The sequence below is a fragment of the Balaenoptera ricei genome, chromosome 13 (genome assembly GCF_028023285.1).
Source record: "Balaenoptera ricei isolate mBalRic1 chromosome 13, mBalRic1.hap2, whole genome shotgun sequence".
Taxonomy (NCBI): domain Eukaryota; kingdom Metazoa; phylum Chordata; class Mammalia; order Artiodactyla; family Balaenopteridae; genus Balaenoptera; species Balaenoptera ricei.
This window is the reverse complement of record NC_082651.1, coordinates 72,669,785-72,697,580: the sequence shown is the minus strand read 5'-3', so window position 1 is coordinate 72,697,580 and position 27,796 is coordinate 72,669,785. Positions and strand designations below refer to the sequence as shown.

The 27,796-nt window shown below is 41.7% G+C and overlaps 1 protein-coding gene across 2 annotated transcripts; it reads left to right on the top strand.

Annotated features, from left to right (window-relative positions):
- On the top strand, nucleotides 1–27,796 carry QPCT (glutaminyl-peptide cyclotransferase). Of its 2 annotated transcripts, XM_059943583.1 has the most exons (8): nucleotides 1–204; nucleotides 8,110–8,256; nucleotides 14,659–14,937; nucleotides 15,801–15,842; nucleotides 19,960–20,136; nucleotides 22,114–22,213; nucleotides 25,508–25,624; nucleotides 27,125–27,796. In XM_059943583.1, the coding sequence occupies exons 1-8, from the start codon at nucleotides 85–87 to the stop codon at nucleotides 27,268–27,270; spliced, it is 1,128 nt and encodes a 375-aa protein (XP_059799566.1). In that variant the 5' UTR covers nucleotides 1–84; the 3' UTR covers nucleotides 27,271–27,796. The 2 variants fall into 2 exon arrangements, with proteins under 2 accessions (XP_059799566.1, XP_059799567.1); XM_059943584.1 differs by lacking the exon at nucleotides 15,801–15,842.

Here is a 27,796-nt window from a genome sequence, read left to right as displayed (position 1 = left end):
GAAGGGGGAAGGCGAAGGACGCGCGTTCCCGGGCTCGTGACCGCCGGCGGCTCGGGAAACCGGCGCCCAGAGAGCCCAGGAGAGATGGCAGGCGGCGGGGACCTGCGCGTCGTGGACACCCTCCGCCTGCTGCTGCTGGTGGCCGCCCTGCCCCTGGTGTCCCGGGGGGTCAGTCGGGGAGCGGCAGACTGGACCCAGGAGAAGGTGAGGGGCTGCTGCTGGGCGATTGTACCTGGGAGGCTCTTGCGGGTGCGGGGACTCAAGAGTCCCGCGACCCCCACCTAGGTAGGATGGGAGGCGGGGCAGAGCCGAGGTCCCCGGCCCCTGCGCCCCGAGGAGTCGGGGCTCTGCGTCCTCGCTGGCCACGGGGCTGCTTTGGAGATGCCACGGGAGCTGGGTGATGTCACCGGCCTCCGCTCGGCTGCGGTCGGATGCGGGTACTGATAGGCACAGGAAGTGTGATTCGCCTGCGGTGGCGGAGCCGGGAGGTGAGGGCGCATCGCCGCGCCGCCGCCCGCTCGGGACACGCGAGGCCAGCGGTCTCTGCGCTCCCGGCCGCCGGGGTGCTGGGCGCGTCTGGCGGTGTACCCACCGCTCCCTCGCCGCGGCATCCAAGGAAGCCCTCCCGACGCTGACGTTTCCATGCGGTCTCAGCACGGTCCTGTGTCACTGTCGGTCTGTTGTAGATTTTTACGCGGATCAGCTCCGAACGAAGGAGCTTAACCGGAGACATGCTTTAATTTACATATATGTATATATTTCTCAAAAGACAGTAAAATGCAATTGCCAGAGAAATGTATAGAGTTGGAGATTTCACATAAGGAACTTAGGATAAAAGTGATTGGCATGTTCCCTTTGTGTGAAGTATATAGGTTCACAATTATTTCCCTTTCTTGTGTAACAGTTTTGAAACCCTGAAATTGCTAGGGACTTAAGCAAAGGTTAATGGTATTGGAGTAAATGGTATACTTTTAAAGATACTAAGAAAAGCAGCAACGTAAAGGGATATAAACTTTGACAGTGTTGTTGAACAGATCTTTTAAATGCTTACAGTCTGCCAGTATTGATTCACAGCTTGGAAATACAGGACATAAGGTGAATGCATAGGCCCTCTCATGGTCCACATGCCCCTCCTGCCCAGCCACAGGCGATGTGTATGAATAGCCCACTTCAGCTCTCTGGGTGATACTTACAGCTTCACCATTCGAGGGCCACAACATGCCCCACTCACACATGGACACCACTAGCCACAGGGAACCTGGGGAGGATGAGGGTAGTCAACCCAAGAATAACTTCATTATAAGAAAAGCTTCCTTTGCTGTGCAAAAGCTTTTAAGTTTAATTGGGTCCCATTTGTTTATTTTTGTTTTTATTTCCATCACTGTGGAGAACAGTATGGAGGTTCCTTAAAAAACTAAAAATAGAACTACCATATGACCCAGCAATCCCACTACTGGGCACATACCCTGAGAAAAACCGTAATTCAAAAAGGGACATGTACCACAATGTTCATTGCAGCATTGTTTACAATAGCCAGGACATGAAAGCAACCTAAGTGTCCATCGACAGATGAATGGATAAAGAAGATGTGGCACATATATACAATGGAATATTACTCAGCCATAAAAAGGAACGAAACTGAGTTATTTGTAGTGAGGTGGATGAACCTAGAGTCTGTCATACAGAGTGAAGTAAGTCAGAAAGAGAAAAACAAATACCGTATGCTAACGCATATATATGGATTAAAAAAAAAAAAGATACTGTTGAACCTAGTGGCAGGACAGGAATAAAGACACAGATGTAGAGAATGGACTTGAGGACATGGGGTTGGGGGGGCGAAGGGGGGGAAGCTGGGACGAAGTGAGAGTAGCATCGACATATATACACTACCTAATGTAAAACAGTTAGCTAGTGGGAAGCAGCCGCATAGCACAGGGAGATGAGCTCCGTGCTTTGCGATGACCTAGAGGGGTGGGATAGGGAGGGTGGGAGGGAGGCTCAAGAGGGAGGAGATATGGGGACATATGTACGCATATGGCTGATTCACTTTGTTGTAGAACAGAAACTAACACAGTATTGTGAAGCAATTATACTACAATAAAAATCTATTTAAAAAAAATCAGCAAAATCTTAGCAAAAGAGAAAAGAAAGAAAAGCTTCCCATGGGGATTCAGCACAGACTTAAATCTTCTCCTTCCTGACCAGAAATTGGGAAGGGGCATTAACTACTGGAATGTGGAGCCACCAAATGTGTCTATGATACATGGAAATGAACGGGACTAAATGAGGTGGGGACTGTTTGAAGGAGCTGCTCTGAAGGGATCATTTACAGGCAGGATGTATTTGTGGGTGCGAGAAGGTGCTGGATTCTTACAATGTTTTAAATGAATGAGACTCTAACTTTTGAGAAATGTCTTTTAAAGAACGAATCCCTTTTATATTTAAGAAACTTCTGATCGCTTTTCTATTGGGAAATTGTTTCCTTTAAAGTGGTACAAGCTAATGAAGCAAATGACAAAGTCAACCATGACAGTTCCTGATTTCTGGTTCCCCCTGCCCTCCCTTACTCTCCAGGCTTTCATAAAGTCTTCCGGATGTCACGTACAGTTTGCAGCCTGGGGAATGAATTAATCCACACTAAAATATACATGCCTTCCTGCTCTGAATGGCATTTAGCTATTTTATTCATGTGGGGTGTGCCCTTGGCACACTGGTCTGCCGAAAGGTGAGGTGTGGTAAAGGAGGCATTGATTTTGAAATCCATTTTCTTTGCTTTGAAATAAAGGTGTGTCTCTAACAGTGGGATCTAATATGTAAAAACAGTTCAACCCTAATTTTTGGTTGTGTTTAGAAGACTGTGATTTGCTTATTTGAAACTTGTAAACATTGTTTTCCATAGAAGTAATATTATAAGTTGTTAGATTCACAGGTGGGCCCACAGGTGTATATTTAGGGGCATTGGCATCTGGGTACCAGGATTCTATATATAAGCATCTGACTTGAATCTCACTGTGCCCCTGTGAGGAGGGTACATTCATCCCCAATTTACAGATGAGGAAACTTGACCACCATTACAGCAGCGAACTGAAGAGCCCTCATCTTTCCTTAGTTTAACTATCCCTTTATTATTGGATAGTTAGGTTGTTTCCAAACTTTATCGTAAAGTTGGGACCCAACATATTTTAATTGGTAGAATTTTCCTTTATTATTCGAGTCATATTGAGGGTGGAGGGACAGATTTTTTGAACAGAGGAACCTTGAACAGGAAAGTTGGCCTCACCTAAAAGTCCTCCTCCAGGGTAGTTCTGGAGGACAATTACTGCTCTCACAGCATTTCACATTCTTCTGCTTCTGGAGCCACATATATTCTAAAAAATCTTAGGGTTCCCCTCCTCCATGGTTCTAAAAGTTCTTAGCCATCTACCCCTCTACCCATCATGATTCTTATGAATCATGAAGCAGCAATGGAGACTCCAAGGAAGGGACAGGGGGTCAGTGGTAGCCTGGGTATTGGTGGTAGAGGGAGAAAGAAAATGTGCCATTTTTGAGCTTCTACCATCTGGCAGGTAAGTACTATGACATCCATTATACAGATAAGGAAACTTTTCCTAGTCACAGCTAGTAAGTGAGGGAGCTGCGATTTGGCCCTAAATTGTTGTTTTCAAAGCCTGCACTACTTTGCTTTTAGATAGAGGGCTGGTAGCCTTTAAAGAAGACAGAGCTTTATCTTATTCACTTCCCAGCTGTTCCACAACTGCATTTGTAATATCAGTGGCATCTGACACAGAAAGAGTTCAGTAAATGCTGGCTGGGTTGAATTTGCAGTAGACACAGGTGTTAATCTGAGTGCTGTCTGGGAGACGCTCATATGGGATGGAAACTAGAATTGAATTGGCTATGCTTCTGTAATGTTCTCCCTTTAATTCAATGGTTTGGGACCTCAAATTCCTCTGCAAGCTGGGCCAGCTCTACAAATTATGTAATTAAACTCCTCTTTGGCCTGGCACCATGTGATTAGTCCAGAGGAGATGCTGTAGGATATCTGGGTCACACTTTTTTAGCTGAAAGATTCTTGTCACCCAGAGCAGACTTATTGTCCTTTCTGCCTGGATGAAAGACAAGGCAGGGGCTGTAATAGAGACTCATTCCTCTGAGAATGCCTGTACCAATAGAAAATTGTCTACATGCCTTTTAACTGAAATAAACCTAGAATAATTTGGGGTTGGCATTTAACATTGGGCTCAACATAGTTTTGCCTCATTTGTTTACTCTCCTCATGCCCAGCCCACACTTTCTTTCCAGGTTTCCTCTCTTCCTCCTTCCTCTCAGCTCCACATAGACTTTTAGACTTATTGGATTCTGAGCGTCAGCCGCCATAAAAATAGAATGGATGCCATTTAGTTTGGAAAAAGCGAATGCTTTTCCATTCAGGGCTTTAATAAATATCAATAGAAAGGCTTAAGTAATTAACTGAGTGTGACTGTTTCCCCTTCTCTATCCATCACTGATTGGGAAGCTTATAATCTCTGTGATTTCACAGGGGCATCTTTATTCCCAGGGAGGCAGGGTGAAGGAGGGCACTTTACTGAAGTATGTTCATTAAGTGGGTGAGCCCAGGAGATTGAGGATCAACACAGGTAAGTATCTGTATCCAGGAGCACTGATGGGCCTGTCTGCTGAGCTTACCCTTTATTCATCCATTAAGCATTTTTTGGTGCTATTTGTCAACTATGTTTCATCCACAATATCTGTTACAGGTAGAGATGCTGGAGGGTTATTTATTTTGTTCCCATTTTTTCTTAAATCTCTTATGAACTCTTTCAAGCCTCCATAAATCACCTATTTATATATCTATCTTCTTCCTCCCCGTCCTTATTTCCCAACATCTCGGGGCTCACGGGAATTTCCTTGGCCTCCTGTTTGGCTCACCAATTGTTGGACTGTACCCCGCAGGCCTGCAAGCCTTGTAGTTGCCTAGTTTCAAGGCCAGAGAAAGAGCCCGGTGACAGTGACAGAGACATTGATGATTTATTGGACAGGGGAATCTTACACGTCCAAAACAAAGGGTCCTGGAGTGACACTCCACCCCACTGGGCAGGTGGCCAGTGAGGGGGAGGTCATGGCAGCAATCTTTAATATAAATTACCCATTTACACATCAGCTGGATTTCCTTTCACTTTGGACATGGAGTGAAGGACCACAGTGACCAGGTAGGTTCTGGGATGGAGTAATAGATAGTAAATAGAACAGGAGCCCCTGGCCAAACAGCCTTTGACACAACAGTTCTCGATTGTCACAAGGACTACTGGGCCAACTCAACTCTAAATCATCACAAGCATCGACTCTCAGAAATTCAAAAAGAACAAAGCCCACCAACATTGACCCACAGCACTTCCTGGCCCTTTGCAGCAGGCAGCTACTTGTCTTTCCTGACTTTATAATTTCTGTTCATTCAACTGATTTGGTATATATGATGGCAAACATGCCCATTTTACTTTATTATTATGTAAACATAATCTTAGTGAAGTTGAACTATTTTAGAAAAATAGTTCATCTGTCGATTCCGCATTTGATGAATTCATCCAGTGTTTATTGAGCGTGCCACGTGAGCTGGGTACTGTGTAGTTCTGGGGAGAGAGTGGAAAATAAGAGAGCTAGTTCCTGTCCTCCTGGAGATGACCTCTTGCATGAAATCAGACATTAAACAAGTAAACACACAAGGCCTCTGAGCTACAACCTGATATGAGCAGGAGTTAGCCAGGTGAAGAGGAAGGGGAAAGCCTTCAAGGTAGAAGGCACCACAATGCAAAGGCCCCAGAAGGCCTGAGCCTCATAATGCTTTGGGTCCTGGTAGGATGCCAGGTGACTGAAGCATGGTGAGCGGGGGCGAGTGGCCCTGCATGGGGCTTGTGAGGCAGCAGGAGAGACCGGAGGCTCTTGTTGGCCCGTGTTAAGTAATAATTAACCATGTAAGTTTCCGACTTCTTGCCTCTATTCTCTTTTCACTTCTCACATTTCTATTGTTGTCTTTTAGCTCCTTCTTTCTTCTCAAAGTGCTGTTTGAGAGTTAACAGGAGGACTTAGAGCTGAGGTACCAAGGAGTTTAAAGGCTGCAGCAACAAATTTACTAAGGAAATATATTTAAAAATGTATTACCAGTAAATAAACACAAACCTTAAGATGTTCCAGATACAGCATCGATACACTGTGTTTTACAGTGGAAGTTCACAGACAGCGTAGGAAGGCAGAGCAGAACTAGCACGGGATGGGGAATCTACAGGACCAGGATCCTTTCTCTTGAACTTACCTGTAACTCTCCTACAACCTTGGGAAAATCAGCTGGTTTCTCTGACTCAGTTTCCACTGACGGAAAGCAAAGAGATTGGATGATAATCATCTCTCAGCGGCCTTTCCAGCTTGGAATTCTATCCCTCTTAATGTTTGATAGACGGTAATAGAACTAATAAAACTTTCCGAATAGTTACTGAGGCAGTTTACATGTATTAGCTCACTTAATTATAATTACCCTAAGAAGTAGGTGTTATTACCTCCCTTTTACAGATGAGAATGTTAAGCCTTAATGAGGTTAAGTAACCTGGCCAGCTAGTAAGTGGTGGGGAGTTGAGTTGAGAGGCTGAGTTGAAGGGGGGCTGCCTGGACCCACAGCCCACGCTCTTTGCATGATAATACCTGAGAGTGACGCTGAAGCATAGCAAAGTGTAGATGGGTATAAGTAATTAGGCAACAAGCACTCTCTAATTCCACAGTTTCCCATGGAGTGAAAATAGCCATGTGATAACTTAGACATAGTCAATTTACACTGGTCTCGGAAAAAGCTGTAAAGTAGACAGGGCTCCCCTGAGCTTTGTTTTGCGTTCCAAAGAATTTATGTTACCTTCATCATTCCCCTTAGGGAAGAAATCCTCTGATCAATGAATCACATTGATCCCTATGGGGAGGAGTAACACATTCTGTCATTGAGTGCCTGATACACATGTAATGAATGAATGATTCATCATTACTCGTATCACATGTAAAGTAATATCCAAAATACAAATTTGAATGTTATGTTTGTTCAGCTGCTTAAATTAAGGTTCACTTAATTAAGATATAAGTGTACCAAAGAGTGTGAGCATTAATAGAAGATTAAAATAATTTTAACTGAAGGCAAAAAGTGTACTATTTAGTGGGTTATAGAATCATCAAGCTCTGGCTGAAAAGAATTGCAGCAATCATCTAGGTTAGTGCTATTCAATAGCAATATATAATGTGAAGTACATATGTAATTTAAAATTTTCTAGTAGCTCTATTAAAAAAGTAAAAGGCAATAGGTGAAACCAATTTTAATACTATATTTTATTTAACTCAATATATCAAAAATTTTCATTTCAACGTGTAATCACTATAACAATTATTAGCGAGATATTTTACATTTTTTTCATGCTAGGTCTTTGAAATTCAATATGTGTATTACACATATTGACTGTCTACATTTCAAGAGCTTAATGGGCACATGTGGCTTGTGGCTACCACATTGGACAGTGCAGATTTAGCTCAAATTCCTTTATTGGTATTTTGAGGGGAATGAGAATTTAAGGGACCTGCCCAAGGTCATGCAACCTATAAATGGCAGCCAGAAACTTTGAATCTAGTTTCCCTCACTCCAAGAATATACTTATTCTGTAACACCTCACTGGCTTTTATAAAGCAATTATGCTAACAAATTATATTGTTTTTTTTGGCTGTAGTTTTTGAAATATTAAGTTTTCTTAAGACTAGGATATCAATTGTTACTTGTAAACTTTAGTTTTGCAAAGCAATTGTACAAAAATTATTAAAATTACACAGGCTATAAGTGTTAAATATTAATTCTCAGGTTCAAAGCATTATATTAATTCTGTTTTAAAAACAAGCTGCCAAAACAGTTTAAGTTCTAGATCTAAGGGGCCAATTTTAAAGTTGAGTAGTTTAATTTACTTTGTATAACGTAAGAGCTATCCCTTTGTTTTGAGGTTCAAAGCTAATATTTTACAATTGCAAGTGTCTCAGGGTAAGTCTTAAACATATTATGAAATGATAGCCAGTTAAATAATTTTATTTGATCCTCAGAATTATCACCAACCAGCCCTTTTGAATTTATCATCTCTTCGACAAGCTGCAGAAGGCACCAGTATTTCTGAAATGTGGCAAAATGACTTACGACCGTTGCTGATTGAGCGATATCCCGGATCCCCTGGAAGCTATGCTGCTCGCCAGGTGAGAAAACAGCACACAAACCTGAAGGTTGTCGAACACTTTGCTTTCACATGAGAGATAACATTATGCCTGAAATGCTGAGTTGTCTGATATTCAGATTTGTCATCTCATCTTATTCACTAAAATAAGCACCTAGAAAACCAAACAACTGAGAGCAAATATCTGTTCCGAATTAAAACATGCATGTTAACCTAAATCAATTTATGTGTGAAATCTCTGTCTGGAGTGCAGCATTAGACAGGGTACTAAGTACTCAACTCTTGATCATTTCTATAACACAACCCCAGGTACCCAACCGAGTTTTCTTGGACCCTAAACACCCAATATCAACAGCCTTGGACATTTCTTTCTTAACCGCTCTGGGTCAAGAGTGAGTTATTGTCCTAACAAGCCTTTATTCCCCTTTGGGAAATTGTATTCTCCCAGGAGGGAGAGTCAAGATCAGTGATAAGCTACTCTGTCCAGTACAATGCTTCTCAGGCTTCTGACTCTGACCCATGGTAAACAAATATATATATTTTACATTTTATACACACAAACATAGAGTTAACTGATACAAAAGTTTCATGAAAAATACTCCTATTACCTGCAATCTACCCTGGTATTAATTCTATTTTACTATTTATTATTATTATTTTTTAAAAGCTGGTCATGACCCACTAATCTGTTTTCAAGGCACACTGATTTGCACACTGCGGTTTGAAAGACACTGCTATAGAGGGTAGATTAAGCCATAAGGTGGGCTAGACCTGAATGTCTCTCTGTCTCCTTAGTGTCAGTCCTCTTAAGCAATCTGAAACCCCAGCTCTGAATGACTATCTTTTCAAAGTAGCCCCATTTTAAGGGGCAGCTTGGGAAGGAATGGGGTGAGGCTGGCCTCTCGTATCCTCCTCTGAGAGTAGCCCACCTGCCCTAACACTTCAGGCAAACACCTTGGCACTCTGCTGCTGTGACAGAGTGACACCTGCAAGGCCTGGCAGCACAGCTGGTGGGCTCTCCCTTTCTATCCTGTATACGGCTTCTGCTTTTCAAGTTGAGCCCAGATGCCATTGTCTGTTGCCCCGTTAGCCTCTTGTCTTCTCTCCAAACAGCTCTTGCTTCCCCTAAGGACTTAGGTGGCAGAGACCCAAAGAGCACCTTAGTTCCTTGTAAGCTCTAGGCAGAGTGAGGAGTAATGCTGATGATGGCTGATGTTCACCTGGCACTTTTTTCAGGTCAGGCACTTTACAGAGGTCTTTGCATGCATCATCTCATTCCGTCCACACAATAATTGTGGGTACAATTATTCTCCCAGTGCTACAGATTAAAAAAGACCTGAGGGGGCTTCCGTGGTGGCGCAGTGGTTAGGAATCCGCCTGCCAATGCAGGGGACACGGGTTCGAGCCCTGGTCTGGGAAGATCCCACATGCCACAGAGCAACTAAGCCCGTGCTCCACAACTACTGAGCCTGAGCTCTAGAGCCCACGAGCCACAACTACTGAAGCCCGTGCACCTAGAGCCCGTGCTCCACAACAAGAGAAGCCACGACAATAAGCCTGCGCACCACAACGTAGAGTAGCCCCTGCTTGCCGCAACCAGAGAAAAGCCCGCGTGCAGCAACGAAGACCCAATGCAGCCAAAAATAAATAAAATTAAATAAATTAAAAAAAAAAAAAAGACCTGAGGCTTAAGTATGCAAATTAACTCGCTCAAGGTTGTACACGTAGCAGTGATGAGGCCAGAACCTGGACTGGTGTCTGCTTGACCTCTCCATCCAATCCCTGGAGAGTGGTAGCAGGGAGGGACCAGCTCTGTGGTGTGTGCTTACAAATGTGTCCACCTCTGTATCTTCTCAGGCCCGGGTCGGAGAGTGAGGCGCATACCACTCATTTCAGTGACCTCCCCTGGGCCTCGTCTCCCAAGCATTTTCTAAAAGAAGTTCAGGGCACTTACTGGGTCTTCCCAAAATCCTCAGTTCCTCATTAGAAAAAATCTAGGTCTGTAGCGCTCACTTATCTCCACTTTTTTCATTTCCCCATACCATTTGCTCAGAAGGCCAAGTATATACCGAGAAACGTATGTGCATACTTCAGACCTGAGGTTCCTTGCCTGTGACCTCTAGAAAGCCATAAAGACAACAAATATTGCTATTTGATCTTTAACTTCAACAGAATAGATTGCACAAATAATACACATAGGTTCTGTCGTGGTTTTAAAAATTCATATTCATTTAAAAGTGTTACGGAATCCATAATAACATCTTCCATGTCATGTGGGGTGGAGGCAAGTGAGAAATTTATTGACGGTGCCTTGGAATGTGCTGGGAATAGCTGCTGGACTGCCTGCGCATGGGCTGGCTGACAAAGTAGTAGTCCTAACAGGATGGTCGTGTTAGGAATCTCACTTAAGAGATTTGATTTTATAATTTTGGGGAAAGAAAATTACCATGAGTTTTAGGAAAGCTGTCCCCTAAGCTGTGGAAGATAAATGGTTCCCTCTTTTGAGGATGAGGTAGATGACACTGAGTTATTATGAGGGAACTACACTTAATGGCTTTAATTTGACTAGGATTAGTACCTTTTACCCTGAACTACATTTTGACAAGAATGGTGGAAAATTATTTTTTTCTCCTAAGGCATTTTTGAGCACTAGATCAGACGTTTTATAATTTATAGAGTTTCAGGGTTATCACTAAAGAAGACTCTAAAATCTAAAAAAAGTGTGGACTTGATATAAAATTGGTTAGTGATTTAACTTTTATCAGTTATCAATAAAGATGTGCATTGCTATGAATTCCCTTTCAGAAGATAATATGGGAACAATATCCCATGGTCTGCATTTTTATTGTCTCTGATCAATGGGCCTAAAGCTGCCTGTTGGGTTTTTTGGAATATTTTTATTTGAGAAGATACTTTATTTGTAAATTTAATACTTTGAAAGTATTAAATTTTGGAGGATTTCAGTGATTTCTAGCTAAGAGAGGAATAAAAAATAAATTTAAAAAATCAGGGTGATAAAGTCTCACTAAGGAGCAAGCCAGAAACTTTGTCTGAAAGAGGCAAGCTAGAAACTTGGTGGTTAAAATCCCCTATGTATGTCCAGTGCATCTGAGTAGCTAAAGCTAGGCTTCTTCATTGAAAGGTATGTGTATCCCTGAATGGAGGGCTCTGGGTGGAGGGCCTTCAGCTTGGAGCCTGAGAGACTAATATATGGTCCACCCAAGAGGGAAGAGGAACCTGAAGTCCCCAGTGGCAGGGTTCAGCATCCAGACAATGGTCTGTTTGCAGACTTAATGCAAATATCGCAGGATCTGCTTCCTCCAAACAAATCTGGTCTACTAATGACAGTGTTTCTCAGAACTTGGAAATGAGAATGTAAGTTTAATTAATTTGACCCAGGATCATTCATCAGTGTTAACCTAAAATCCCCTGGGGCCTTCCTCCCCAGGAAGTAGAATGCCATGTTTACTTTTATCTTTCTCTCTCTTCCTCTCTGTCTCTCCACTCCCACTCTTGGCCTCTCTCTGTCTCTCTCTCCTTGTCTCCCCCTCTATTTTCATATCCTTTTCTTTGTCTCTCTTTTCAATCTCCATCTCTCTCTGTCTCAATCTATCCATCTCTCTTTGTCTCTCTTCTCCCTTCCCTATTTAAAAAGATAGATGTATAGAAATCCAAAATACAGTCTGTATTCTAAATTGCATTTTAGCATGCCTGGTAGGCAGAGGCTTTTGCTACCTGTAGTTAGAGAAGCACAGCTGCTTTAGATGCCCTCTCATAGCCAAGCACTCCCTGTTTAGGGGCACTCTAGTGAGAAGAGCAGTAGCTTTTGGAACCTACTCTAGAGAATTATAGTGGGAACTTGCAGACTAAGTCTGCAAGCCAAAAGCTCAACAGTAAGGGATATTGGTGACCTAATTAGATTATGCAGCCAATTTGATTGTTTATAAAGAAATTAGTTGCTAAGATAAATAAAAATATTTATACTGAATAAAAAATGTTAGTTCAGGCAGAACTCTTTTAGGGGCATTTGCTGATGCTTTTGTGGATTTTAGTGTCAACACAGATATCAGAAATTATGGCCCAAACCTGTTCACTGGATGAGGAATGAGTTTGTGTGTGAGACTTCAGCTGAGCAAAGCTAACAGATATATTTTTTAAAATCCCAATTCATTTTGTAAGCATGCAGGCAGCTATTGGTATTGAACACATTTTATGGAGCAGTTCATCATCTGGATACCAGATGTTCTGGAGGATGTGCTTTTTATTTTTTTTTAAGATTGACCCCTTTTATGGAAAAATTTCTTTTCGCCAAAGTCTGAGGATAACTTATTTTCAAATTCTCTGGAAAACTTGTCTTAGATGCAGTGATTTCTCTAGTCAAACTATTAATGTTCCATATCATATAATGTTATATAATCTCATTGAGAATAACTTATTTGTTATAATCAACTCATACTTACTGATAGCCTACTGTGTACAAAGCTCAGCACTAAGAATTGTGGAGAATAACAAAATAAATGAGATATGAGTGATAATTTCAAAAAGGTTATAAAGTTTTAAAAATTATTTTTATATGAAAAGACAGCCTGTAAATGTATACTAGAAAAGGTAAGGTACTGTGTATACATGCTCTTTAGGCCAAAGTCCACCTCCTGACAGAGAGCAAGGAGTGAATATCTGGGAAACTGTTTGTTTATTTGGCTTTTGCAGGACTGACTGTAGAATCACTGTCCTCCCTCTGGCTTAGTTTTCCTCTTCCTGGAAGCTTCCTGCCACAGTTGTTCCAAGGCCCTTGCCTACGTGTCATGTCACATTAGTTAGGGCAGGTCACACAAGACTTGGCTAGGCTAGAAAGTCGTGTGTGGAGGGGAATCTCCCATTCTTTTCCAGTCATTATAAGTTATGTGTTTATCACCTCAAGGTCCATCCCTACTGGATGTTCATTGTGGAACAAACTGCCGGATGTGTTGATGGTTAGTTTGTTGTGTGACTTAAAAACAATTTTTTAAGGCAACTTACAAAAATCTGTATAATATTTCAAAACGAAATGAATGGAACATAGTGAGGAAAATAAAGCAAAGGGAAAATAAAGACAGGAAAGGGCAAATGGAACAGCAATGAACTCACCTGTAGCTTTTCACACCACAAACTCTAGATTCTTTTTATTTTTTAAATAAATTTATCTATTTTATTTATTTTTGGCTGCACTGGGTCTTTTTTGCTGTGTGCGGGCTTTCTCTAGTTGTGGCGAGAGGGGGCTACTCTGCACTGCGGTGCGCGGGCTTCTCATTGCAGTGGCTTCTCTTGTTGCGGAGCACGGGCTCTAGGCGTGCGGGCTTCAGGAGTTGTGGCTCACGGGCTCTAGAGCGCAGGCTCAGTAGTTGTGGCACACAGGCTCAGCTGATCTGCAGCATGTGGGATCTTCCCGGACCAGGGCTTGAACCCGTGTCCCCTGCATTGGCAGGTGGATGCTTAGCCACTGTGCCACCAGGGAAGCCCTAGATTCTTTAAGAAGACACCTCCAGTCCCTGAAGTGGTGTTTCTTTTCCATCTGCTGCTTTTCCCTGTCGGTCACCATGTTGCTCACAAAGCCCAAGATGACCAGGAGAGATGGGAAAATAGATTCTTTCTTACTTTCACCAGCGTTTGCAGTGGGTCTGGACCTGCCTTGAATGCAAAGGGAAAACTGCTTGATATGTCATTACGGTTCAGAGTTGCTTATTGATTCTTAGAGCGGGCAGAACCTCACATATCCCCCAACCGTCCCCTTGTAACGGGACTCTCTGTGAATTATCCTTAACAGGTGAGCATTAGTAGTTTTTTGCTAGTGTTTGTTTGTTACATTATGAAATATTTGCTGACTGGGGAGCACATACTAAGTGCTTCGGACAAAAAGAGCTGCCATGTGCAGTTCTCACCCTCAAAGAGCTTAGAGTAGAAGTTATGACCTGTACGACCCACCTAGTATATCTAATTTCTCAAACCTGTCTTGTTATCCTCCTAGAAATATTAAAAGTGGGCTTTAATATACGCTGAACTGGAGCTTTCTCTCCTGATGTGCAGAGATGTCCATGATACACTGCTGAGTGAGAGGAGCAAGGAGCAGAGCAAATATAGAGTAGGATTCTATCCCTATAAGAATATACATCCCTCAGCCAAATATACGTGTTTGAGTGCTAGTACATGTTTGTATAAACAAGGAGAAAGGTGTGGAAAGATATACATCAGACTCTTAACATTGGTAATATTAACAGTTGGTTGAGTTGGATTGGCAGGGGGAGGTTAAGGGAGACGGAGAGGATTAGCTTTTCCTTTAAACATCCTTGCTATTCATATAATAAGCATGGATTGCATTTTTAACTTGAAAGGCATTACATAAAATTTAATTGTCTAGAGCTGAAATTTTGTTTTTTGTTTTGATCAGCACATCATGCAGAGAATTCAGAGACTTCAAGCTGACTGGGTCTTGGAAGTGGATACCTTCTTGAGTCAGACACCCTATGGGTACCGGTCTTTCTCAAATATTATCAGCACCCTCAATCCCACTGCTAAACGACACTTGGTCCTCGCCTGTCACTATGACTCCAAGTATTTTCCTCATTGGGACAACAGAGTGTTTGTGGGAGCCACTGATTCAGCTGTGCCATGTGCGATGATACTGGAACTTGCCCGGGCCGTAGACAAGCAACTCCTTTCGTTGAAGGTATCTGTTTCCCTCTTGTAGATTCCTGAGATAAAACATGTTAGCAGTAATTCAGAGTGAATTCTAGAATCCTTGGGTGAGTGAGAAAGCCATTTAGAAGTGTAGACTTTCTGTACATTTTGTACTAATTTGCTGCAAAGTGAAATGAAGTTGAAATAATATTAATTGGAAGATTATATTATTTAAAATGTCCACCATGGGCAATAAGTACATGACAGTGTATTCATTGATTGGCACTTGATTTCTTAGTTATGAATACACATCAAATTAAAAAAAACCTCTTTTTTTTTTTTTTTTTGCAAAAGTTGAAGAAGGTGGAAGGTTGGTATAGGCATGTGTAGGAGAATTATGTTTATTTCTTCTTGTTTATATAGTCATGGAACATCACAGCCTTCTATACTGAGATGTGGCGGCCTTGAGTCAGGGAGGGAGTTTCTCCTAGTGGTTCTGAAGTAGACAGTGGGTAATTCAGACACATCAAGATGAAAAGCATGAAGCAGAAATGCATTATTGTTATTATCTGTGAATCTTGGTTCAATTTTATGCAGCATAGCAAAGCTTTTGTTACATTCTCAGCTCAGAATACTTCTGGGACTCTCAGATGTTATTTCAGTCTCTGTGTTCTTAAGTGTATATTGAAAAAAAATGCTAAGCTAGATGAAGACATTTTGTTCAGATATCACTCATAACCAAGTAAACACAACAAAGCAGAAACAAAAAACTTTGTTCGCAGGCAACAAATACCTTTTTTTCCCCTCAAAGCTTTATGAAGGGGCCAGCTTTTGATACAAGGGGGGTAAAGAAGTAGAAGATTTATCTTGTAATGGAAGTAATAGAGATATTTGGTTCTATTTTTGCTTTAGATGCTGAACTTGAAGAAAGCAAGAATTGTTTATAACCTCTCAGTATCCTTTTCACTGTTTTTTCATTTTGTTTTGTTTTCTGAACCTTCTATAATGTCTTTGTCCCATGCTCTGTCCTGCTTTTAACTAGCATCCTTTCCCAGCAATTGGGTGAGAGAGTTCAGAAGCTGATGTAAAAGGTTAATTTTTCGTATTTGCATTTCTAGTGTAAGGACATGAAGTGAGGCGAAGTATGACTTAAAGACACAATCTGTGTGGTGGGCGTGTTTTCTCTTGGTGAGCTCCTTTACCTTTCTCCATGTAATTCACACCTGCTTTTGGTGACCAGAAATAGAAAGGACTGAATGAGTTGTTGAGTGGGGATCTCCATTAACAAAATACACATACATTCTTTTAATTATCTTTTCTAATAGAGGTAAGCAGTGATGTGGACAATTAAAAATAAAGACTGGTTTTGAATGCAAACTTTGAAAGTATCAGTTTTATTCTTCCAGTTGTACTTTAACTAGATTTGTATTAAGGAGATATTTTATGTCCTTCAGCTGTCATGGGTTGCGTAAGGGGTGGAAGAATGTGACCTGGGAGAAGACCGGATAGGAGACTGGATGATGGTTCCAATTCTTTGCAGTCTTCCTCCTCTAGCAATAGATTGTAATTATACATTCACCTCTTTTGTCTTGTAACTTTGCTGTGCCCTCCCACTTTAGCAGGTGGTACTTCCTCATTCCTTGTCTCTGGAGTCGGTTATTTGACTTGCCTTGGCCAATGGCATGCTAGTAGATGACATAAGCAGAGGCTGGAAATGTGCTTGTGCAATTGGACTTGCTCTGTCATGTCTTTGCCATCGTCATGGGGAGAGCATGCCTTGGCTGGCCTGCCAGTCGCAGGAGGAGGCTAAGAGGCTTGTGAAGCAGAGCCAAGCTAGATGACTGCAGGGTGAAGCAGAGCTTCTCCAGCCTGGACCAGTTGTCCCCGGTTGACCTGCAGACCCCCGCAGGACTCATGATTGTTGTTTTAAGCCTCTGAGTTTGGGGTGGTTTTTACACCTTAGTGTTGTGGCATTAGCTGATACAGCCTTGGTTGGGGAAAGACTGCAGGTAACATACTGACCCTGTTAACACTGGTTACTAGGCGTTTGTCTATTGCCAGGAAGAATGACGAGAAGAAAATCTAGCCATGCAGATTTTCTAGCTCCGAGATACTAGGCTGAGTTACTAGAAGTTGAAGGCCACAGTTATTTTTCTGCCAATCCTAAAAAGAAGTAAAAAGAGCACGTTGCCTCACAGGACTCAGAGTAATTCTCCAAAACGGTCTCTGCCTATCTAAATGAAATGGTGCTACGAGAAGAGAATGAAAGGAAGTCATTGCACTGAACACTGGAGTCGCCAAGCGGTTGACATTTCTGAGGCACCTGAACCTTCAAGCTTGCAGAATATGAAGACTGCCTCCTTTTGCTTCTGCCCTGGGCATGAACAGAATGTCTCTGGTCCCAAGCAGTCTTATTCTGCCCTGGTGTTCTGTTTGATTTGGAGTTAGAACTTTGGAACCAGTCAAGGCCCTTTAAACAACTGGAAATTTAGACTGTCTCCACTAATGTATGCACTATACACCTGTTGCCAGTGAGACAATCTGTTTCATTACTGAGTTCTTATTAAACCCTGAGTGCATATATAGTATACAGATAGACACATGCTGTGCTTAGTACTGTCAGGAGTTATGAGAGACTCAAAATACAATAAACTGTCCTTTTCTTGGGGCCTAATTACGGAGTAATATGACGACAATTGAAATGATTACCATACAAAGATAACTTACTTTTCACTTGATAAAGACATTTTCCTCCTTCTGATGAAATCACCCTAAAACAATCAAGAAAAATTCCATCTTTGAAGAATCCAGTGAACATCTGGAAACCACCATATGAAGACAGAAGGTGAATGGAGAAAAGGCAGATGACATATCAGAGTAGAGAGATGTCACATTCCCCAGAGGGGAAAAAGGAAGCCAGTGGTCCCCTGAAAAATCCTGACTGGCTCAGGGATGGGAGGGGACAGTAAGGAAGGCAGAAGTGAGGCAGAGGGCAGAGGAGGAGATTGTTTTAAGTCTGTATAAGGAGCACTTAGGTATATAAGATTTCTACCCCACAGCTGGCAGGTAGGTGAGTATTCCACCTGTACCCTGGTAGGAGATGACAGGATATTTTTCTGGAGAAATTGAACCAGGGAGGTTCTGGATGTTGGGACACCAGATATAAAGGAGGGCAGTAATGAGGTGCCTCATGGAAATCAATGAGATTAGGGGAAAGACTACACACTGAGCAGTGAGATTCCCTAGCCTTCCCTCACTTCCAGCACGAGAAAGACAGCAGCTAGCTCACACCCATCAGACAAGAACCTGGAGGACCCTTCTCTGGAGAATGTGAACCACCTCATAGAAAAGACCCAGTGACAGTGACATTTGGGGATCCTCAGTGAAAACACTCACTGGGCATCAAATTGCCCTGCAGTGGAGCCAACCAATCTGTGTCTCTAATCAGTGTTTTAGTATCTTATTGTTTAATGCAAATGAACACAAAGGATGATCAGATATTTGAGGACCATCTCCAGCATGAAAGAAAGAAAGCAAAACAAATAATACAAGTTGAAAAATGAACTCAGAGGAAATAGTGTACAGGAGCAGAAAATAACTTAAAGAACACTATTTTAATATCCTTAGAGAGATAAGAGGAGAAGTGTTATCCATAACAGATTAAGGAAACGTCAGATTCAGTTCCGTCCAACGGGAGCTCATTCCCCAGTACTGCACAGGGGCAGAGAGAGCAAATGGTGGTGTATTTTTCTTCATCTATGTTCAGCTGCCTGAGTGCAGGCACAAAGCAGGCAGAGAGTTGGACTTAACGTTATGTTTTTGCCATGAGAGTTTGACCAAGGCAGAGAGAGGCACAGGAGTTGAGTGTGTACGCAGGGAGCAATTAGAATGATTGATTCTGGAATTTAAGCTGAATATACAGTGAAGTGAGGACATCATAAGGGTAAAGGAAAGACTGGGAAAAGGTGAACATTTCAAAAGATTATGGATTCCAATGCGCTTGAAGGACTCTGGGGATAGGGTACCAGAAGGACTAATCTGAAGGGTGAGAGTTGTTGTCAGACAGTGGAAAGTATAAAATCAATCCGAATCCTACTCACCCTTCTAAGTTCCACTCAAATACTGTCTCTTTCATGAAGTCTTCCTTGACACTCCAAGGATTCCACTTCTCAATCTATCCAATTTCCAGAGGAGTTCTGTGTTACATTTGTGACCCTTGGTACATTTTGCCATACCCGTGTATTTGTTTCATCTTTCCCTAACCCAACTTAAGTGTAGGTTCCTCTGAGGGAGAGACTGTAATTACCATTCTTTGTGTCTCTGTTGCGTTCCAAGGGCAGATTCTTGAACCTAGACGCAGTACAACATTGCAGACTTACATAAGGGGAGAAGCAAGAAAGATTTGCGTTGTTTCAGGTTGGATTCGCTGGGAGGCGCACTCTGACGTGGGGGTTAGCGTTTCAATCATGTAGTAGGGAGTGGCCTTGGCTCAACACCTGTGGCAGGGAGGGGAAAGCAATGGGAGTAGGCAGAGGGAGAAGGCGGGCTGCCATGCAGGTTCAACAGCAGCCTCAGTCAACCCCTGGGGAGCTCTGGAGGTAGCATGGCCCTTTAGAGAGCCCCCAGCACCTGCTTAGGCCAGTCATTGGATGTAGGACCCCCCATGGCTGAGCCAATCCTTAAAGGGACTAACAACTGAAGGCCTTCTGCAGGCACCTCTACTGGCAACAGGGGCAACACACCCTTCTGAAAGGGACCTGGGCGTTGTGTCACAGTGGCCACCACTGCAGTTCCATAGTTCCAGAGTTCTCTAAGGAGTAAGAAAAAAGTGTAAGACTTCTATTTTCAGAGGGAGTGAAGAAGGTGAGATTTCTGTGGCTGAAGACTGTGGGACCCGTGATGATTTTCAGAGAGGAAATGGTGCAAAATAAATTTTGGCATATTTTCACTTGCTTTGGCTTCTTCCTTTTCTTCACAGCACATCTGTCTTTTTGTCCAGTTAATAGGAAAGCATGCTATTTTTCAGTTCTCATATTTTTGCTCTTTTTCTACTGTTTTTTTTAAAAATCAGAATATTTCAGACTCGAAGCCAGATCTCTCACTCCAGCTAATTTTCTTTGATGGAGAAGAGGCTTTTCTTCACTGGTCTCCTCAAGATTCTCTGTATGGGTCTCGGCACTTAGCTTCCAAGATGGCATCAACTGCACATCCACCCGGAGCGAGGGACACCAACCAATTGCACGGCATGGTGAGTCCAGGTAATTTTCACGGTGCTGCAGCTACAGACTCTGCTTCAAAGGAAGCCTGTGGCAGGGAGGGGAAGCCAACTAAAGACCCAAAAATGCCACAGCATTCTTGGAACAGAGCGTTTATAATAGAACATTTTTTTGGCAGGCGTTGGGATTTTGAGGAATCCCAGAGCTAAAAAAGAATGATTCTAGGTTAGAAGTTATGTTTGACTGAGCTCAATTAAGATGATGTAAAAATTCAGAATAAGGAAACATCAGATTCATTTCAGTCCCACGGGAGCACATTCCCCCAGTAGGTATAGAGGTGGAGAGAGCAAATCCCATCTTTGAGGCCTCTGTCAAGACAGAGGAGGCTGGGGTCTTGGGAAATGGAGTAAGAGTGGAACATAGTATGGGGATGAGAGGGAAGAATTTCCTCGGTGGTTTCAAAGCATTATAGTGACTCCAAGTGTGTATAGGACATTTTGATGTGTCAGTTTTTACATGGTGTTTTTGACATGGTGGTGGAGACATTTCAGTGCTGCCTTAAAACCCTGCTCCTATACCAAGTAATGGGTGCAACTTATGGCCCCCTCCTCATCCCCCATTCTGACCCCACAGCCCATACCTAGTCCCTTACTCCACCTTTGAATTTCCTTCCTATTCTGGCTCTCTTCCCATATTTGACTTTCACTCAGTACTTGAGTCCTCACTAACCGCAGCATGGAACCCCTGAGACTTCATAATTCCCTGTGGCTCCATCCATCCCTGGCCCTCACCCTATCTGTGAACTGATAGCCTGTTTCTAACCCCCTCCGTTCATCCCTGTCCTTTGCCCTATCACTGACCTTCACCCTATGAGTCCAAATGGCCACATTCAATGTCCTCTGTGAATCCAGCACATCTCATGTTGGCTTCCTCTCTGTCCCATTGCCCACTGGCAGCTCATAAGGGGTTAGGAGAACACAACTGGTACCTCATTTAATCACTTTTGCTCAAGTGGCTAAAAAGGGTTCAGAGGAGAAGAGACCTGATTGATCGGCAAGAGGAACAAAGTTATTTGTTTACCAGTCCAAATATATGAATCCACAGTGATAGTTAGACCATTTTTTCCCTCAGAAACAAACTCTTAGGAGTTTATCCAACCTTGTGAATATACTCCTATTTCAAACAAGCCTATTTTTTCCCAGTGAATATATTTAATCATCATTCATGTGTTAGTAGATACTATGTCTTTAGAGTCATAGACTCTGAAAATATTTATCTATTACATGTCAGGATCAGTGCTAGATATTTACCCATACCTTACCTCACTTATATAAATCAGGAGTTCTTAATGTGGGGTTAGTCTTCAGGGAGTCCTCAAGCCTGCTGATGTTTTATGGCTCAAATAAGTTAAGAAACACTGGCTTATTATAGAGGCTTATAGCCAGAAAGGACCTTTAGAGATCAGCATGCTTGAGCTTCTTGTTTGATAGAAAAGGAAATGGAGATCCAGGGACTAAGCTCATAGAGCTTCTAGTCAAGGAAATTTTCTTATATGCTGCTTTAAGGAATAAATAGTTACTATCCAAATGCTCTCCTTTGGCAGTTGTGTTATTGTAGACTGGGGATAAAATGGGTAATTAGAATGGAATAGAAGATCAGACAGGCTTGCATGCCCACCTGAAAATAAAGCAAATGTATTCTTTTTTTTTTTCCCTATGAAATATTTATCCAAATGTCCTCCTTCTAATTTATCCTTAGTGATATCCTTCTGGGGTTACAGACAAAAAGAATCTACAATTTGCCATTTGTCCACATTGCATAAGCAAGATTTAAAAATTTCCCCCAAAGGATTCACTTACAATGTTATTAAAACTTTTGTTCATTTATACAGCTCCCCATTTTATTCTCAGTTATTAAAGTGCAGTTAGTTTTGACTGATTTTTTTTTCCATTGATGAGTATGAAATGTGTTTTGGCGACAGTAATTATACAATATTTTTTCTCCCTTAGGACTTATTGATCTTACTGGATTTAATTGGAGCTCCAAACCCAACATTTCCCAACTTTTTCCCAAACACTGCCAGATGGTTTCATAGACTTCAAGCAATTGGTAGGTACCACTGTTATTAAAGAGTCAAACCTGGTTTCTTCCCACTGACAAATACTGAGTTTTAAAATTCAGAATTTATGATGTGTGTGATTTGAGTATACGATATACTTTACTGGCTTTTTTTCTTGCTTTATTGATTAGTTTATTATTCCTATTCATCTCTTTTAGAAGGCCCACTTTATTTTCCTGCATGAAACTGCATTTTGAAATGGAAACCTAAAATACTACATTTCATATTTGCATATCCTTAGAAATGGCTTGGAAATATTTTCTCAGAGTCCTGTTTGAAGCATATGGAATGCATTTTTAGGGAAAACTCAGCAAAGCATGTTGGATAATGATGAATGTTATGTCCTCATAATGATACCAAAAGATACTCTTTAATGTTTCTTTCTTTTCCATCACTGTCTTTGCCATCTTCTATTTTCTGCTTTATGCAGATGTGATTTTCTTTTAAATCTAGTACAATCTCTGCTTATTTTCCAAAGGAGTAAGAGATGGCGATGCAAGAGCAAGCCAAAATCCTTCAAGAGTCATTTAAGAGAAGGTTCAGTGTCACATAAATGAGAGTGGAAGGGACCAGATAAGGTTAGGCCAGACCGGCCAAGGAAACAAAGATATCTATGGCTCAGGAGAGAGGCTTGGGGCTTGCAGAAGGAAAAGGAGAATAACTTCTTTCTCTCGTACCTCCACTCCATACACCCCTCCCTCTCCACACACATACACACAAACACCCCAAAACAGAACACAACAAAACACAGAAAATTGGCATCAGGGAGAGGTGAACATGCGATAGAATTTTATTATAGTATCCAGGCCAGGAGCCCTGCTTTGAGGCAAGAACATCAGGCTAAGAATTCCTTTCTAGCCACACAAACTTCTTGGAGCAGGATAGAGTTGTACTTTCTTCTCAGCAGTGGGGAAAATGCTGCCATCTCAACTCATGCTTTGCCACGAGTTCAGAACGTGCTTATATCCAGATCTAGAATATTATGAAAGAAACTTTTACCTGAACCTCAGATGCTTATCTTTGGCAAGTTTAAATTTCTAGTTTGAAAGAATTGCTATTATGGTATTATTAATGTAAGCTTCTTGGGGGCACTTCCTTACAGCATGTTTTCCTTACTTTGAGTAGCATCGAGAAATTGGGTTTGGCCTTCTGTCAAGGATTTGATTCCCTTCTCTTATTTCCTCCACTGGAATGAATTTATATCAGCAACTCACATCTTAATACAATTTTAACCCATTGTATAACCCACCGAGTGATACTTACACTTCAAACCATATCTCTAATTGTATAAGGAAAAGTTGTATCCTAAGGTAAAGGAATTATAATTATCAACAAACAGATGGGAATATTGTTTTGGTCATAGTAAGGGCTTTCTTGATGTTCCTAAAATCACATTACATCTGAATGCTTACCACTCGGTCTAATTTTACCCTTTAAATTTAGTAATTAAAATAACCAGTCCTGGAAAGTTTCATTCAGTTGTCTTAAACTCTTCTTGTGATCTCTTATCATCTTGTAACATAGGCTCATGTTATATGTAATCCTGTAATACATGGGTTCTATGTTGCAAGATGACAGGACTGATGGAATGTAGGCCAATGGTTCTCAAATTTTAGTGTGCATTAGAATCACCCGGAGGGCTTGTTACGCCACAGATCACTGGACCCCACCCCCAGAATTTCTAATTCAGTTGGTTTGAGGTGGGACCAGATAATTTGCATTTCTAACAAGTTCCCAGGTGGTGCTGATGCAGCTGATTAGCGACCACTTTGAGAACCACTGATGCAAGTCATAACAGGTATCCCTTTCCCAAAGAGTGGTCACTCAGTATAGTACTTCATACCTATTCTCTCTAAGGATTCCCCTTTCAAGCTCTGCATCTCCTCATAAGGCATTCTTCATGCAGGATTGAGTATCTGTAAGTATCTACACCTGTGTTTTTTCTCTCCATTTTCCTCTAGCTTTCTCATTCTCCATTTCTCCATTGTTCTGTTGAGTTTCTGATTCTAAAGAGGTTCTCACCTGTAAAGCTAGAATCATGTGTGACTCTTAGAAGGACTCCAAAATGTCCACACCCAAGTTCAGCTCAGAGGTTTTTTTTTTTCTTTTTTTACCAAGAACAGGTTTATTAAGATCCATGGTCAGTTACAAGTTTGGTTTGGTTTTTGGTCACTGGCCCCAAATGTCACTATTCTGAGTTTACATCAAAATACAAAGCCCAACATTTACAGTTTGAACACTTAAAAAAACAGACGCCAAAGACAAAGGCTTTTAAAAATCTCGGTTGAAATGTTCTCGCTGCTGCGTCATCTGTAGGATGAAAGGCATGTGAGGTGCTGTGAGGGTTTCTGACAGTGAACTCGTATTCATCACGTACTTTGAATATTTAAATGTTACCAAAATATTACTGTGTCTTTGAGTGCTTGATTTGATTGAAGATACAAATGATGCTTTTGACCATCTTTGGTTGTAAACGAGAAGCCGGCAGCCTGCCCTCAGGGAACAAGGTGGTGACGGCCCTGACGACCTGCTGTGTGGCCTGGGGGTGTCTTTGCTCCCGTAGGGTCTCTCCTCCTCAAAAGCAGGCGTGTGGCCCAGACTTGGAACTGCTGGGAGAACAGAGTGGCCCTTGCTTTGCCAAACGTGGCAGCAAAATCAGCTTTAAAATCACGAACCAGAGGAGAAGCATTGTCTAATTTTGTTAGGGCTCTCTCTTAGGGCCTGATTCTTCTTTGGAGCCAGAGGCTGGGTTCCTGTCCTGGGGTCTCACCGCCCACCTCCAGGGCAGTGAGGGCAGAGGCCGCGGGCCCCCCGGGGAGGCCTGACTCCTGCAGCTCAGAGGTTTTTGTCATGGGTATACTACTGCATAATGTTTTTTTTTTTTTTTTAATTATTTATTTATTTATTTATTTTTGGCTGTGTTGAGTCTTCGTTTCTGTGCGAGGGCTTCCTCTAGTTGAGGTGAGCGGGGGCCACTCTTCATTGCGGTGCGCGGGCCTCTCACTATCGTGGCCTCTCTCGTTGCGGAGCACAGGCTCCAGACGCGCAGGCTCAGTAGTTGTGGCTCACGGGCCCAGTTGCTCCGCGGCATGTGGGATCTTCCCAGACCAGGGCTCGAACCCGTGTCCCCTGCATTGGCAGGCAGATTCTCAACCACTGCGCCACCAGGGAAACCCCCTGCATAACGTTTTAAAACCAAATGTCAAGATTTCAAACTCCTTATGCATCTGACTGTTGATCAGATAAAAATATATGTTCATCTGCTGTCTAATTATCATCTGCAGAACATGAACTCCACGAATTAGGTTTGCTCAAGGATCACTCTTGGGAGAGGCAGTATTTCCAGAATTATGGTTATGGAGGTGTGATTCAGGATGACCATATTCCATTTTTAAGAAAAGGTAATGTATGAGTGTATATATGTATGCATGCCTGCACATGTGTGTTTTTTACCTATTATATTTATTGTATTGTATGTGCATTTGCAACAGTCTAGAAGTGTGAAGAACCATTAAATTTAATAACTGATTAATTAAATCATTCACCAATCATCTCATGGCTTCTATTTTTTTTTATGAAAGGCATTCCAAATCCCTGAGGACACTTTTATATTTTTTCCTACACATAGAATATTTATCAAATCTCATATACCTCTGACATCCTGCCTTCCCTTTCATAGAGCTAGATTGTATTCTTACAGTTTGTGTAACTCTGGTGTTTTCCTGCTAATAAAGAAGCAATATTCTTTTTCTTTTTTCTTTTTCAAAATTTATTTATTTTTGGCTGCGTTGGGTCTTCGTTGATGCGCACGGGCTTTCTCTAGTTGTGGCGAGCAGGGCCCACTCTTGGTTGCGGTGCGTGGGCTTCTCATTGCGGTGGCTTCTCATTATGGAGCACAGGCTCTAGAGCGCAGGCTCAGTAGTTGAAGGGCACGGGCTTAGTTGCAGCGCACAGGCTTAGTTGCTTTGCGGCACGTGGGATGTTCCCGAACCAGGGCTCGAACCCATGCCCCCTGCATTGGCAGGCGGATTCTTTACCACTGCACCACTAGAGAAGTTCCACCTCCCTATTCTTTACGTAGGAGCAAGAGTTATCTTTAAAAAATGTCAATCAAATTATGTTACTTCCCTACTCTAAAGCTCTGGTAGCTTGCCATCAAGTAGAAAAAGACCCAAAGTCTTTATCATGACCTACAAGGGTCTCCATTTTATAACTCTTTTCTCCCTCGCCATCACCTCCTACCTCTCTATTTATTGCTCTGATCCAGCCACATTGCTTGAGGAACACATTGCCGTTCCTCAAGCAGGCCAAGCACACTCCTACCTCAGGACCTTTGCACTTGCTAATACTGCTGCCTGGAATGCTCATCCCCAGATCTTCACACAACTTGCTTTCTCCTTTGATACATCTATTTAAATGTTAGCTTCTCAAAGAGGCCTTCCCTGATTTTAAATACCTCTTTATTGGCCCTACTCTCTGCCTCTCATTCTCTATTCCCTTACCTTGTTTTACTATTCTTTATAAGCCTTCTCACTTTCTAAAATTATTTTTTGTATTTGTTTATTTGTTTCTTTCTCTAGTAGAATGTAAGCTCCATATGAGCAGGGCTTTTCCTTTTCACTGATGAACCCTCAATTCCTAGAATAGGGGCTGGTACATAGTAAGTGCTTTATAATTATTTACTGAATTACATAACATTTGTTTAATGAATGAGTGACTTTGGAGTATAAGGGTAAGGTACAGGGAAGTACACAGAAGATGATGAACTATCAGCTGTGTTTATATAGTATAGTATAGTACAGTATATAGTATAGTCCTACTCAGATTTCCTTGAAGAATGATAGTTTCTAGTTTACTCATGGGAAATATGCACTTAATTACAAGTTGTTTCTTCTTGTTAGGTGTTCCAGTTTTGCATCTGATACCATCTCCTTTCCCTGAAGTCTGGCACACCATGGATGACAATGAAGAAAATTTGGATAGAACAACCATTGATAATCTAAACAAAATCCTAAAAGTCTTTGTGTTAGAATATCTTCATTTGTAATATTCTGGTTTAGTTTATGCTAATTGCATCTAGTATTATATTCAAAAGTCAAGGCACCCTTTAAAATAATCTGACTCCAGATGCTGTGTGGAAACTTCTGTGTGGAAACTTCTATCCTATAGATTGATTCTGTAAGTATCTTTGAATATCCTAGATTTATGTCATGTCCAAATCGCTTATTCATTTTCATCTAGTGATAAAGAAAGGGAAATATAAGAAAAACTGAAGGTAAATATCTTTTAAAAACTTCTTTAGATAAGAAACTATGAAGCTAAATCAGATGTGTAGAGTCAGTATCACGTTTTTCTAAATAGTACTTAAATATGATGGTCATGTGCAAAGTGCAGCCTTAGTTTTATGATTTTCTTATACTTGGGAATCTTGCATATAATACAAAACAGAGATGCAGTTTGAAGACTCAATCTCTTTGAGAAATCTTTGTACGGTTTATTTCATGGAAGTTAAATCAGAATTAAATGCCATGTTGTGAATGTCTTTTTAAATATATGAATGAAAAATTGTATAA